The sequence below is a fragment of the Ischnura elegans genome, chromosome 5, assembly GCF_921293095.1.
Source record: "Ischnura elegans chromosome 5, ioIscEleg1.1, whole genome shotgun sequence".
NCBI lineage: Eukaryota > Metazoa > Arthropoda > Insecta > Odonata > Coenagrionidae > Ischnura > Ischnura elegans.
The window spans coordinates 25592214-25607975 of record NC_060250.1 but is presented as its reverse complement, the minus strand read 5'-3'; the positions used below and the strand labels follow the sequence as shown (position 1 = coordinate 25607975).

Here is a 15762-nt window from a genome sequence, read left to right as displayed (position 1 = left end):
GAAGGGTCTCTGTATCTCGCGGTGTCGGGGCCCTCGCTGCGCAGGACCCCGTTCACGAATGTAGACACCGGCGACCCGTTCCCTATCTCCAAATTCACTCTTTGATTGACGCAAAATTATACCGCGGCGCTCGTCATCTCCACAAATTTTACGTTAACGGTCGAAAACATCGGTCGAAACTAATTGACCCTTACGAATGAGGTGATTTACTTCCGAGCTGCCCGAATTTCTCGTTCTCGTGACGTAAAAGTTATCCTTTCGTCTGTGAAAACAAAGAAACTTGTTTTACAAATGGTGTGAAGCGTGTGGATTCCCTTAATCGCCTGGAGAACCTTGGAGACATCCTCAAGAGGCGGAACGCTCACATGCTGCGCCGTTTTTCGGCGAAGAACCATTATTTACAATCGTGTCTGCAATCCTGGGGTGGTTAACCCTGAATCTGGAGCGAGACCCTCCTCGGAACGGTTCTCCCCTAGCTGCGGGCTCTCGACTCCCTGCTGCCGGCCCTTGTTACTGCGGGGGCGACTGGCCTCTGGACCCTCCCACTGCGTGCCCGGCGTGCGTCACTGGTCTTAACTCGCGCACGCCCCTTTCGTGCGTCGCGGTAGTAGGGTGCGCCGCCGGGCCTTCTAGCGGCTGACGAGGCGTCTCTCTTGCGACCACGGAGAAATATTTCTCTTCGGGATTAATCTCCTGGCTGAGTGCGCTCAGTGAGCTGGGCTGGGTTCCCTCTCCAACCTCGTGTCTCTCTCTGCCCTCGGCTTGTGTTCGCCGGCCTCCGAGAGCCTTTGCGCAGTGCTACATTCGGGTGATTTTCCCCTCCTCCGCCCCTGCGTCATTTTCCATGTTTGTTTGTCCCTCCTCCATCTACCAACACCGCCTCTTGTTATTCATCTTTTCCGACGTCGTATTTTTTTCGTATGAATTCCTCGCTGTTTTTGCCGTCAATTTTACGTTAACGCATGTGCATGTTAGATATTCCACGGCGGTGTTTGTAATTGCGTAGTTTCTGGATACCGCTATCGTACAACATTATATCGTTTTACCCGTATTTTACAACCTTATATCGTTTAAATTTTTACCTGCTTTCTCTCATGTTTCTTTCTATTATCTCATGTACTCATTTGAGATAGATTGTCAATTTCTCGTATATGATACTGTTACCTCATTTATTGCGTTGTGCTAGAGGGGGCTATTTGTAACTGTGTTCCATCGGTATCTCATTGATGCCGTTCAAGGGATTTTTGTCACTTTCTGTTGACGCTGTGTTTGGGATAAGTTTGCAAAACGTATTAACAATAGCATTTTCTTCGTAATTTGTGTGATTTGCAATACTTTCTATAATCGAAGGAAAAAAATTACCGTCACTGTTGTGTGAATTAAAATTTCATATAAAATGAATCGCCTTTCAATATAGATTCTTCATATAAAGGGCTATCTTTATATTTTTATATTTGTTGCCATTAGAAATAATATTTTTTCAATATCATGCACTGTAACCTTTTTTCAAGCCCTTGTATATATCTATTTTTTATATTTCTGAGCTTAAGATGACATTATTTTCTTCTCCCATTTTTAATTAATATATATTTAAGCATATGTTTTGGAATTAAACTCCTTATCCCAAAAATCCCCCATTGCTGCTGTCTGAATTTCTTTAAGAAACCTTTGTTCCTTGGGCCAAAATTTGTTGGGAATAAGTGTAATTGATAAAGCAATTTATAACTAGGTCTAGGAATAACCTCATGCTTGATTATTTTTGCCTTTATTTTTCACTATTCATTTTTTTACTACCTCTAAATATATTTGCCCCGGAACATACCTTTATTATTATATTTTTTATTGATTTGCATTTCAAAGTCAGTGCCTCAATTTTTATGTGTAATTATTTCCAATTATTAACTCTAGAGATCACTAATACAAAGTATTCTCAGTATAACACTGTATTTAGTTTTTCTATTTGCTGAAATTCTCAAATACCCTTATCAAGGAATTAAATTTTGGAGCTGGAGCTTGATTTGTAGAACAGGCATTAAAATATGATTAATTTGCTCAAGGAAATGTATTACATAAAAAATCAATGAAAGTGAGTTCTCTTGGAAAATGATGTGCTAAAAAGAAGCATGGCACCGAAATAGCCAGCGTTAATAATAAACGATAATAAATAATAATGAATTTATAGTAAATGATACCTATGGTAGCCGAGGATAGTGCTGAAAATAATTAAATAACATATTTTATATTGTACTTGAGGAGTGAGTCATTATTTCCCAGCCTTTTGCCAACCGTACTGTGAGGTATGGTTTTGTGTGCAGGGATGACGTTCTTACTACTTAAAATTTATTGATGAATTATATGCCCATCATCATTTTTTCCTTGCATCTAAAAAATGGGTTAATTACCCTAAGTTATATATATTTACCCATTTAAGAATTTGAGTTATGTCAATGATTGGTCTACATTGTGTCGTAAAATTCTTCTGCACCATTTTAAGGCATACTATTTATATTAGGTGCCTTATTATTTGGTCCTCCTTAGTTAATTAGGGTGTAAATGTTGTAAAAAAGTGTCTAAAATATCCAAATGAGAATTGTTTGCACTTCTTACAGCTCAACTGTATGTATGTAGGAACATAATATCGGTAAAGCTTTTACTTGCTCACCTATGATTTACATGTGTTTCGCTCTGAATGTGTAATGAAGTGGCCTGAATAATGAATCTATTTACACGATTTTCTTACTCTCACCGTGATGCAAAGTATTTGTGATAAGGTTTGCTTAAATTCATTAGCTGATGTATCATTATAAATTGGGAAATATTTGTTCAGATGGTTTTAATTGATACCATTCTTGTGGTCAATTTCCTGATAGGTTAACAAAATCATCCAGTTCTCTATTTTTTCCTTCCCAACATTTTCCAATTTTTTAATGAAATAATGGTAAGTAATATGGATAGATATGATACATTAACACCTTTAACCCGATGGATGTAAATGTTCATCCAGGCTGCATACCCAAGATAACAAAGGATATAAATTTGCTTCTCTGAAATGTTTTTTTCGTATGGCAGAAAAAGCCATCCAGTTACAGGATGGCACACTAAATGTTGTATATAATATTTTTTGGGTTCAATAGGTTATAAGTATCAAGGAAATAATTATCTGCCAAGAGCTTCTTGAAAATTATATCTAATGAAATGTTATTCTTTATTTTCAGGGTGGTGATGGATAGATAAACGGGGTGTGCCGAATATAACGAAGAAGATTTCACCTGCCCTCTGGTGGCAGAAGCACAGAGGCTGACTGTTCAGGGTGGGAGGTTCAAGGTGCTTGGGATAGAGGGGTGTGTGTAGGTTCAACGCAACAGGGGCCTTTGCATCGGAAGCGAGCGGAGAGAAACAGGAGGGCATCCTCCAAGTGGAAGCTGTCTCCTGGAATCCCCCCCTTACAGTGGTCCCCCCTCCCCAATTTGGCTCCCTTGAACGGGTCAGATCATGAAAATGGTGTTGTCTCAGCGTCAGCGGGAGGAGCTGTGAGTATAACATTCTTTGTTTTTGATAATACATATTGGGGTTTGGTAATTGATTTTGGGGTTGTTGAACTTAAATTGGGTTTCTCATCAGGGGGGAGAGAGTTGTGTTTTTAATTTTTTTTCCTTCCCTTTTCTTAATTGCTGGTGTCACTGCTATCTAAATCATTTGAACTTGCCTACTTTGCCCCTTCACTTGCATCATGAATGATTTTACTCTCCATACAGTCTGTTTTAAACACAATGGCCCATGTTTTGAGTCATTAGCCATCATAACTTAATAGCGAAATTAGTGTAGTGGGGGCTTAAAAAGTGTCACTTGTATATCTTAAGGTGTATATTCTGCAACTCGGTAGACTTGATGTGATAAGAATATTTGCTGTCAGTGTTTCATTTATGAAATTCCAAAAGAATCTAGTTCACGTTAATGTCAGTGAGGTCGTTTGAGATCAGCATTAGTGTTCATTTTGTGTCCCACCCAGCAATTCTTCATTCTTTGGCAAATGGGTTACTTGGATCTCTTATGTATTCATTTTGAAATAAGTGGCATTGTTAATTTTGGGGGATTTTGGGAAGCATTTGGGCTAAAAAAATTTTTGAAACTGATTTGTCCTATATTCTTGTGATTAAAGTTTGGAGTATCTGTCCTTTTATGATGTAGATGTGACAAATGTAGAGATGCTAACCTTCCTAAATCATTTTATTCTGCAGTTTAAGTTTATTTGGTTTCAAAAACAAAGTATTAATGATAGATAGATTCAAAGAACAGCTCCACCATTGTGCTGTGAAAGTTATCTGGAAAGCAGCGGGTTGATATGCCATCAAGATGTTGCTGAACATTTGTAGAAAACATGATAGAATTTCCATTTTTATTATTTGCTTAGATTTGAATACTTGGGCCATGATTGAGGAATGTAAAAAATGAGGTGTAATCAGTGGAGTAGTTATAATTATATGAAGCTCACATCATGAAACTTTTAGATGTTTATTATTACGAATGAATGAAATTGTTTCAGGCTTGATGCAGTGGAAATGGCGATATATCCGCGATAAAATATAAAACACTAAAATAATTTTCACCCTCTAGAATGAGCTAAAATTGTCAAAACCATGGTTGGTAATGGAGTTGTAAATTAAAGTGTGGAAATAGCTATTCGTGTTTTATATTTCAACATGGGTTTACTATTAGTTTGAATTTGAGATAATTTTGTTTAGTGATTTCTTATTCTCGTTTTTTTAAAGAATTTGTAATGGTAAAGCAGGTGTAGGGAAGCCATATGTTGCGAAGCTGGATATGTTGATGTTTTACCTCTGGCTATTCTCAGCCTTCGTGTTATACTTTTGTACATTAAAGTTTCCATCATCACAATGTGATTCAGAAGAAACACTTAATCAGACGCTTAGTAATTATGGTTTAATAATACTTCTTGTGTGTAACATACTTCATTCCCAAAAACCAAAGTGTAGGGGAGTTGTCTTCAGAAACGTTTAATAATTATTTTTCCCTTGCTTCTTCACAATATTTTGAGAGAATTGTGTTCCCTTTTTCGTTCATTCATCATGTTTGACATATTTTTCAGCATTGCTTTACTTTAAACTTCGTACAATGAATAGAAGCTTACGTATTTTTTTTTTAGGTTTTATGTCATTGTGCGTTTTGTATGAGTTTTGAACAGGTAGGTGATTCACATTGTTCCCAGGCATTTATGAGCATAGCCTTAGGAGCACATTGAAATTTGCGAATTGCTAAATTATTTCCAATTGAATTTACCATTGAAATTTTCCATTTTATCACCATTTTCTTCCCATACCATTTCAAATTGACATTTTCTGTGAAAAATAGCGGATGAAGTGAATGATTTAAGGTAAACTTTGAATCATTTTTGGTTATTAATGGTGTTTTTTTCAAATATTATGGTTACCCTTTGGAGATCGATTGAGCATGTGTCAATAACATACACTTAGAAGAGATTTTCATTAAAGTGAAACTTACTTTGCATTTTGGTGAAGCTGCTTAAAACGTTTCGCTGGTTTCCCACGGAGTGTGGAGGACGCAGGGGGAAATCCGGGAGTGAAGTAACCCTGAGTGGGCGAAATGATCGCAGTAACGTCGGGGCCTTGTGGAGGCGTCCGACTGCCGGTCGATACTCGCTCGTGGATGCATTGGTAGCGGCCTCGGGAATAGACCGCCCCCGCACACGAGGGCGGAGGCGAGGGCCGTTCGGTACAGGACGTCGCCTTTGCGGATTGACGCCTGATGGCGAATGATTAGTCGGGAGGGGAATTGAATCAAATACTCCTTATTCAATTAGATTACCCCAAGATTTTGAGCTAATTTGGACCATCCGGCGTGTTATCTTCAACGAATTTATCCGTTTTCAATCTTTCATTTGCGTATTATTGCGTAGTTCCATTCTTTTTCGAAGAAAATTATGGGTTGATTTTCTTTAAACTCACCAGGATTTTTTTCTTGCTGCCATAAAATAATTATTTTCCCCATGTCAACATTTAATTTATGTGGTAAAAAATTCTGAATCAAGAAAAAAGTGAACTACACGCATCAAATATGAAGCTGATGTTACTACAAACGAAGACGGTTTTGTTCAGCATTTGCATCAAAATCATTTTCACTCTTTCTTTGTGATTTTAATCAATTAAACATTTATGGCGCTAATTGTAAACGAATCCTCGTAGTTTTGGAGATGATCAATTAATCCTTTGTAAGTCATTTATCGACTGCCAAATTCTTCCTAGACAACATAAAACCAAATGGAATTTTTTAAATGACCTTTTGGGTATAGTGGATTGGTTTATACTACATTTTAATCGCCTATTTTCATTGCTTAGAGACTGGAGTTCACTAGAAATTCGGCTTTTAATCAGGTTTATATCCAGGATGAAATCAAGATACTCGGCTAGTGGTACTTTGATTATGTTGTGGTACTTTTATTATGTAGCACATAAAACATCATAAATTCTAAGGTAGGAGGTTGAAGGCTTCTGACGGTCTAGATGTTGGTTTGGATGAGAATGGAAAAAATAAATCAATCTAAGAATGTGTACAATGTGTCATTGGAAGCGATAATGGTGGTAATAGTATGAGGAAAGACTTAGCAATGAAGCATTGCGTCAGGAGAGAGGTGACGATGTACACCTTGTGTTTATGTCAATAAAAGACTTGCGAATAGCGTTTTGTGGTTCGCAATGGCCCTAAAAAAAGCTATGAAATAACCTCCAAGAGTTGAATACGAGAGGGAGAAATGGAAAGATTTAGTAGACGAAGAGAGAAACGAGCGGGGAAAGCGCTTGATGTGGGTGGCGAACTCATGGTAGGGATTAGTTGGGGATAGTTTAATTTGCTGATTATCTTATGGTATATTTTTTTTAGGGAATGAACCCATTCTGCGGTACCGTAGACGCGTTCAGTAGAATTTCTTACGCTGTGAATATAACATTCGAATTTGGAATTTTATAAGGTTAATGTCGCTCTCGTGGGGACCACCGACGGTCAGCCGCGCTAATGAGGGTCCAACCTCGACTTCGAGCCTAATCCGACCCTTTTCGGGGACCCGAGCTCGCGAGGGATGGACCCAAAACACCGGGAGGGCCCCCACCCATCTGAACCACGTGTAGTACATTTTGCATTTTACAATTCTTTTAGTGCTATCTACAATTTATTGGCTTTATCGTCTTCTTGATCACACCAGGAATACGGGCGTTTTTTGATCGTCTTTCTACGATGATTTTTAAGAATTTTATCCAATCAGCGATAAAAGTCCCCTTCTGACTTGGCAACGCTGCATCCAGCAACTTGGGGGTGGGGTAGGAAAGGCCTCTCGCTCCACGCTGAACAATGGCATTCTCAATTCTGGGAAGTTCCCTGAGCCATTTCTAGGGTGTTTGGCAGGGGTGATCAATAACCAGCATGCATTTGGACTCCAACATGCAACAAATTATACTACTATATGCTGTTAGAAATAATCCGTAGTATGTTGGCGACCGTAAGATATGGTTAACTTCGTCAGAAAAGACACTGCTTTTGAATTTGTCTAAAAGATTTAGCCTATTTTCCAATCATGAGGGTCCCAAACACTGGCAGCGTATTCCAAATGTGGTCTAACGAGGGAAAAGTAGCTAATTTCTCTCACTTTGTCGTCGCACTGTCCTAATATTCCTTTAATAAAACCCATTTTACGATTACCTTGACCGGTTATTTCTCGAATATGTTTATTCCACGATAGATCATTATTGAGTCTAACTGCTAGATATTTCAGGGATTCAACAGTCTCTACTTGGCTCCCCCAATAATATAGCTGCGTTGTAGGACGTTATTCTTCTTCAAGAAATTCATTACGACGCATTTTTTCCAAATTTAATTCTACATCTACATTTACATTATACCCTGCGAGCCACCTCTAGGGTGTTTGGCAGGGGGTGATCAATCACCAGCATGCAGCATGCATTTGGACTCCCACATGCACACCACACCGTCCAAAAAACGTCCCGTATGATAACAAACTATACTACTATATGCTGTTAGAAATAGAATATAGAATAGAAATTCAGAAACATGCATTAAGTTTTACATAGGTTAGTAGGCTACATCTACATCTACATCTACATCTACAAATTACCCTGCGAGCCACTCTAGGGTGTTTGGCAGGGGGTGATCAATCACCAGCATGCAGCATGCATTTGGACTCCCACATGCACACCACACCGTCCAAGAAACGTCCCGTATAATAACAAACTATACTACTATATGCTGTTAGAAATAGAATATAGAATAGAAATTCAGAAACATGCAGTAAGTTTTACATAGGTTAGTAGGCTACACTACAAGTCATGCAATCTATTTACGAGTTCTATTGCTGCCGTTATAATCTCTTATTGATCGTGGAAAAAATGACATTCGGAATCTGTCTGTTCTACAATCTTTCTCTCTTATTTCATTTATATGATCTGATTTTCCGTAGTACGTTGGCGTCCGCAAGATATGGTTAACTTCGTCAGAAAAGACACTGCTCTTGAATTTATCTAAAAGGTTTATTCTATCTTTCAATCTACGGTCCGACAGGGATTCCCATCCGAGTTTATCTAAGAGGTCAGTTACACTAACAAGACTATCGTAACGACCTTTCACATACCTAACTTACACCATACTTCTAACTGCCAAGCATCGCACCACGCTTGGATAGCAGCAAGGTCATTCGTTAGTTCATCTATATATATATCTCTGCTGGGACGGATGATTTGTTACACGTCGTCTGAGGAAACATTTCCTCCAAATTTACTAATAAATTTATGCATATACTTCGATCTTCGCTCCCGTAAAGAATGAGTAACCCTGTTAAGCCTTGAGATTTTGCAGCTATAGGCAGCGATGAAGCACGGAGGAATTGCACTTCATTGCATGAAAAACAAAAGCATTCCATAGAACCTTCACCCTCATACGACGAAAAAATGCACAGAATAACACTTTCTAAGGGGTGCTAATATTACCCTAATGAGAGAAAAACCAGGAATAGTAAAGGACACAAATTAATGGGAAAAGGAATTAGAAAACATTGATTCATCACCAGCGCTGGATTGGCCATAACTTTGTGGAATTCCGTATTTTTTCCAATCTACATCTACATTGACATAATACCCTACGAGCCACCTCTAGGGTGTTTGGCAGGGGGGTCATCAATCACCAGCATGAAGCATGCATTTGTACTCCCACATGCACACCACACCGTCCAAAAAACGTCCCGTATAATAACAAACTATACAACTATATGCTGTTAGAAATAATAATTGAATTAAGAAACATGCATTAAGTTTTACATAGGTTAGTAGGCTACACTACAAGTCATGCAATCTATTTACGAGTTCTATTACTGCCGTTATAATCTCTTATTGATCGTGGAAAAAAAGACATTCGGAATCTGTCTGTTCTGCAATCTATCTCTCTTATCTTATTTATATGATCTGATCTTCCGTAGTATGTTGGCGTCCGTTAGATATGGTTAACTTCGTCAGAAAAGACACTGCTTTTGAATTTGTCTAAAAGATTTAGCCTATTTTCCAATCATGAGGGTCCCAAACACTGGCAGCGTATTCCAAATGTGGTCTAACGAGGGAAAGTAGCTAATTTCTCTCACTTTGTCGTCGCACTTCCCTAGTATTCTTTTAACAAATGCCTGTGAATAGCCTATTCGACAAAAGCAAATCAGAATCAACACAGCTAGTAACTATAAGCATAAAACGTCAGTTGAATCATAATTTCAAAAGAAGTCAAGCGTCTGTGATTAGATGGCTGTTCCTTGCCTCCAATTTTACTATTTGCCTTACATAAGCAATTTTCCCTCCCTCCACTTTATCCCTCCCACTAGTAGGCTGCGCGCTAGGCTTAGATTGCTTGAGAAATTGAGAATGGATGTCTTTAAGAGCGACACAGAGAACATAATATTGGAGCCACACTATATTTCCAGGTCCGACAGAAGCGATAAATTAAGAGAGATGTTTTGCCGAACGGATAGATATGGGAATTCGTTTTTCACCCAAACCATTAAGGACTTTAATGAACGCTAGTCCACACTTCGTTAGAGCACTTATTTTTTTTAAAGCTGATGATGAATCAATGTTTTCTAATTCCTTTTCCCATTAATTTGTGTCCTTTACTATTCCTGATTTTTCTCTCATTAGAGTAATATTAGCACTCCTTAGAAAGTGTTATACTGTTCATTTTTTCGTCGTATGAGGGTTAAGGTTCTATGGAATGATCTTGTTTTTCATTCAAGGAAGTACAATTCCTCCGTGCTTCATCGCTGCCTATAGCTGCAAAATCTCAAGGCTTAACAGGGTTGCTCATTCTTTACGGGAGCGTAGATCGAAGTATATGCATAATTTTATTAGTAAATTTGGAGGAAATGTTTCCTCAGACGACGTGTAACAAATCATCCGTTCCAGCAGAGATATAGATGAACTAACGAATGACCTTGCTGCTATCCAAGCGTTGTGCGATGCTTGGCAGTTAGAATTACATTTGAAAAAAATGCGTCGTACCGTAAACAGGGACAGCTTTGCCAAGTGGGGCAACTTTGCCAGGTTTTGAAAAATATTATGTTTGGTGCCCTACTAAGTTTCCTAATTATCCGAGAGAGGGCCTATGTTTTCATCACTCAGACAAGATATTGAGTGATAGCCTTTCCACACACTTGTAGTCTTACAAGTTGTTTTCAGGTCTTTATTAGTGTTTTGTTTTTGTAGGGCCAAACTGAATATTTTTGGTAGTCTATTTAAGTGTCTCGCCCTTCCCATTTACTCAAATGTAAGTAAAAACTTCTGGTATCGTTCAATAGAGCATATAATTTACTTTCAGAATCGCTTTAAATGGTAAAATATTTGTTGTATTTAGATTTAATAATTTAACTTGGCAATGTTGCACCAGGAAACTTGGTGGAAATGGGACAACTTTGCCAACCGACAATATTGTTATTTCTCCACTACCAGTACACTTTTTCCTAAGGGTGCGTTTTTCATATTCGTTTTATAGGCCTTTCAAATGCCAAGACGCTTTAATACCAAGTTGGGAGGCCGAAGGTATCGAAATTATGATGACAGTACGCTGCCACTTGCTGTCTCCGCAGTGATTTGTAATGAATTGAGCAGTGGAAAAGCAGCCCAAAAGTACAATATTCCGCATAGGACAATTGAAAGTAAGGTGAAGTGTCACCATACAAAGAATCCAGGGCGCCATACGGCATTGAGCAAGGGTAAGGAAGAAGAGATACTCGAACATGTGCTAGTTTGTGCTGACTGGGGAATGCCTTTTAATGCCATTGGTTGACGATTGATTCGTTTTGTGTTCTTACGCCATCGTCCAATCATTTATGTCAAACCCTTTGATTTTTCGGTCTTCGCTCCTTGTAAAAAACAAATGGAGAGCCATACTGACAGACCATAATTGTGGAACTTTAATAGTTATAAAACCATCGAAAAGAATGTATTTCCAACACTTTTGGCAAAAACTCTCAGTGCTTTGGTTGAAGAAAGTAAAATGAACTCAAACATGATATCAGGGTTCGAGAAATGTGACATCGTGCCACACAATCCCGGAGAAGTTTGGTCTTGAATTCCGGATGCATAGAAAACTGATCGTAATGACACTCCTACAAGAGTAAGTGATTCATTTTTGAACTGTCTTCAATCCTGTCGTCACAATCAAACAAAAGTTCGCCATAGAGAAGAAGACGGAAAATTAATGTGGCCCCTGGAGAAACCATGGACAAATCACACCTGGTCACTTCCAAGCACCTCCACACAAAATCTTGTTGGAGGGACTTGCCAAAAGGAGAAAAATTAGGGGAATGACAATAGCATTCCACGTTCAATGCATTGGGTATCTTGGAGTACCATTCTATATTTAAGAGTTTTCTAAATAAACATTATTTTTCCGTTGTTTTATTGAGGTTTCCGCTGGATATAACTCCGTTGGCAAAGTTGCCCCAGATCCATAGAATCTTTGCTAACTACATTTTCAATTTTTTTAACATATAAACTTTTACTTAAGTTGTCATTTTTGCACAAATTTTGAAAGTAGAGACCAAGAATAATGGCTTAAAATGGTTTTAAACCATTTCCGTACATGAACTTACAAGAATGCGGTTGAAAAAGAAAAAAAAAGTGGCAAAGTTGTCCCGGTTTACGGTAATGAATTTCTGGAAGAAGAATAACTTCCTACAACGTAGCTATATAATTCGGGGTACCCAATTAAAGGCAGTTGAATCCGTGAAATATCTAGGGGTTAGACTCAATAATGATCTATCGAGGAATAAACATATTCGAGAAATAACCGGTCAAGGTAATCGTAAAATGGGTTATGTTAAAGGAATATTAGGAAAGTGCGACGACAAAGTGAGAGAAATTAGCTACTTTTCCCTCGTTAGACCACATTTGGAATACGCTGCCAGTGTTTGGGACCCTCATGATTGGAAAATAGGCTAAATCTTTTAGACAAATTCAAAAGCAGTGTCTTTTCTGACGAAGTTAACCATATCTAACGGACGCCAACATACTACGGAAGATCAGATCATATAAATAAGATAAGAGAGATAGATTGCAGAACAGACAGATTCCGAATGTCTTTTTTTCCACGATCAATAAGAGATTATAACGGCAGTAATAGAACTCGTAAATAGATTGCATGACTTGTAGTGTAGCCTACTAACCTATGTAAAACTTAATGCATGTTTCTTAATTCAATTATTATTTCTAACAGCATATAGTTGTATAGTTTGTTATTATACGGGACGTTTTTTGGACGGTGTGGTGTGCATGTGGGAGTACAAATGCATGCTTCATGCTGGTGATTGATGACCCCCTGCCAAACACCCTAGAGGTGGCTCGTAGGGTATTATGTCAATGTAGATGTAGATTGGAAAAAATACGGAATTCCACAAAGTTATGGCCAATCCAGCGCTGGTGATGAATCAATGTTTTCTAATTCCTTTTCCCATTAATTTGTGTCCTTTACTATTCCTGGTTTTTCTCTCATTAGGGTAATATTAGCACCCCTTAGAAAGTGTTATTCTGTGCATTTTTTCGTCGTATGAGGGTGAAGGTTCTATGGAATGCTTTTGTTTTTCATGCAATGAAGTGCAATTCCTCCGTGCTTCATCGCTGCCTATAGCTGCAAAATCTCAAGGCTTAACAGGGTTACTCATTCTTTACGGGAGCGAAGATCGAAGTATATGCATAAATTTATTAGTAAATTTGGAGGAAATGTTTCCTCAGACGACGTGTAACAAATCATCCGTCCCAGCAGAGATATATATATAGATGAACTAACGAATGACCTTGCTGCTATCCAAGCGTGGTGCGATGCTTGGCAGTTAGAAGTATGGTGTAAGTTAGGTATGTGAAAGGTCGTTACGATAGTCTTGTTAGTGTAACTGACCTCTTAGATAAACTCGGATGGGAATCCCTGTCGGACCGTAGATTGAAAAATAGAATAAACCTTTTAGATAAATTCAAGAGCAGTGTCTTTTCTGACGAAGTTAACCATATCTTGCGGACGCCAACGTACTACGGAAAATCAGATCATATAAATGAAATAAGAGAGATAGATTGTAGAACAGACAGATTCCGAATGTCATTTTTTCCACGATCAATAAGAGATTATAACGGCAGCAATAGAACTCGTAAATAGATTGCATGACTTGTAGTGTAGCCTACTAACCTATGTAAAACTTAATGCATGTTTCTGAATTTCTATTCTATATTCTATTTCTAACAGCATATAGTAGTATAGTTTGTTATCATACGGGACGTTTTTTGGACGGTGTGGTGTGCATGTGGGAGTCCAAATGCATGCTGCATGCTGGTGATTGATCACCCCCTGCCAAACACCCTAGAGGTGGCTCGCAGGGTATAATGTAAATGTAGATGTAGAATTAAATTTGGAAAAAATGCGTCGTAATGAATTTCTTGAAGAAGAATAACGTCCTACAACGCAGCTATATTATTGGGGGAGCCAAGTAGAGACTGTTGAATCCCTGAAATATCTAGCAGTTAGACTCATTAATGATCTATCGTGGAATAAACATATTCGAGAAATAACCGGTCAAGGTAATCGTAAAATGGGTTTTATTAAAGGAATATTAGGACAGTGCGACGACAAAGTGAGAGAAATTAGCTACTTTTCCCTCGTTAGACCACATTTGGAATACGCTGCCAGTGTTTGGGACCCTCATGATTGGAAAATAGGCTAAATCTTTTAGACAAATTCAAAAGCAGTGTCTTTTCTGACGAAGTTAACCATATCTTACGGTCGCCAACATACTACGGATTATTTCTAACAGCATATAGTAGTATAATTTGTTGCATGTTGGAGTCCAAATGCATGCTGGTTATTGATCACCCCTGCCAAACACCCTAGAAATGGCTCGCAGAACTTCCCAGAATTGAGAATGCCATTGTTCAGCGTGGAGCGAGAGGCCTTTCCTACCCCACCCCCAAGTTGCTGGATGCAGCGTTGCCAAGTCAGAAGGGGACTTTTATCGCTGATTGGATAAAATTCTTAAAAATCATCGTAGAAAGACGATCAAAAAACGCCCGTATTCCTGGTGTGATCAAGAAGACGATAAAGCCAATAAATTGTAGATAGCACTAAAAGAATTGTAAAATGCAAAATGTACTACACGTGGTTCAGATGGGTGGGGGCCCTCCCGGTGTTTTGGGTCCATCCCTCGCGAGCTCGGGTCCCCGAAAAGGGTCGGATTAGGCTCGAAGTCGAGGTTGGACCCTCATTAGCACGGCTGACCGTCGGTGGTCCCCACGAGAGCGACATTAACCTTTTATAATGAAATATAACTCGGCAGGAGGGAGAGTCCAATGTGACGGCCAGTTTTAATTGACCTATCTTGATACCTTGCGATTGGCAAAAGCAGAGTCAACTTGTACACGATGTTACTCTTACCTCCCTTTGTGGATCCTTTTATTTTCCACTATTAATTCGTCTCCTTCGTCAATGCTTAGCTCGTATATTTCTTGTGTTTCGAGATTACCTTTTTGGTCGGCGTTTGTGAATCAGTGGCGCATGTCACTTAATCAGCTCTTCCATGATTTTTTTCTCATTATTCCAACGATATTATTATATTATTTCGCCTCGGTTTCCTTATTTCTTTATGATTATTTGATTTTGTTTATGGAGCGTATTAGTTACTGTCTCTGGTCATGGTCTTACCATTAAATTAGAATTAAAGACTACAATGACTACTTAATCTGCGTCTAATTATATGAAATGTAACATTTCTCTTCTCTACGAATAAAGGAATTACAGTTTAGCTAAGTGAAGGAAGTGTTTCTCGGCGCTGTCTTTACTATTTTTTATATAGTTCTATATACCTTAAATATTCATTTCAAGATATTCTTCGTTTCTTTCCAATTACCTTTACGTAATTAGCTTATGAGGAATTGTGTCTTTTAAGATACTCTTTAGGTAACAGGTGTATTTAAGCCTTTCATTCATGATTAACGGATGACTGCCGTGACCTGTAGAAACTCTGGTTTTATTTACCGGCCCCATTTTCGCAAAATCTAGAGATGGAGCGTTGGACGTGAATTTATTGATCCAAGATGGGTGGCGTGCCGCCTCGTATCATTACGATCACTGAAGTGGCAATGCGATTCCTGCGACGTAGAACTCGTATCTGTTCGTACTTACCCCTGCTAAGTCCTTGTTTCAGTA

The 15762-nt window shown here is 38.5% G+C and overlaps 1 protein-coding gene across 2 annotated transcripts in view; it reads left to right on the top strand.

Moving 5' to 3' along the window:
- LOC124158605 (lissencephaly-1 homolog) overlaps positions 1-15762 on the top strand; it is a 100806-nt gene that overhangs the window by 21492 nt on the left and 63552 nt on the right. The window contains exons 1-2 of one of the 2 annotated variants that reach the window (XM_046533773.1): positions 204-808; positions 3216-3530. In XM_046533773.1, coding sequence (XP_046389729.1) covers positions 3493-3530 — 38 coding nt within the window. In that variant the 5' untranslated portion in view covers positions 204-808; positions 3216-3492. Of the gene's footprint in view, positions 1-203; positions 809-3215; positions 3531-15762 lie in introns of those variants that run through there. The other variant, XM_046533772.1, reaches the window with a different exon arrangement.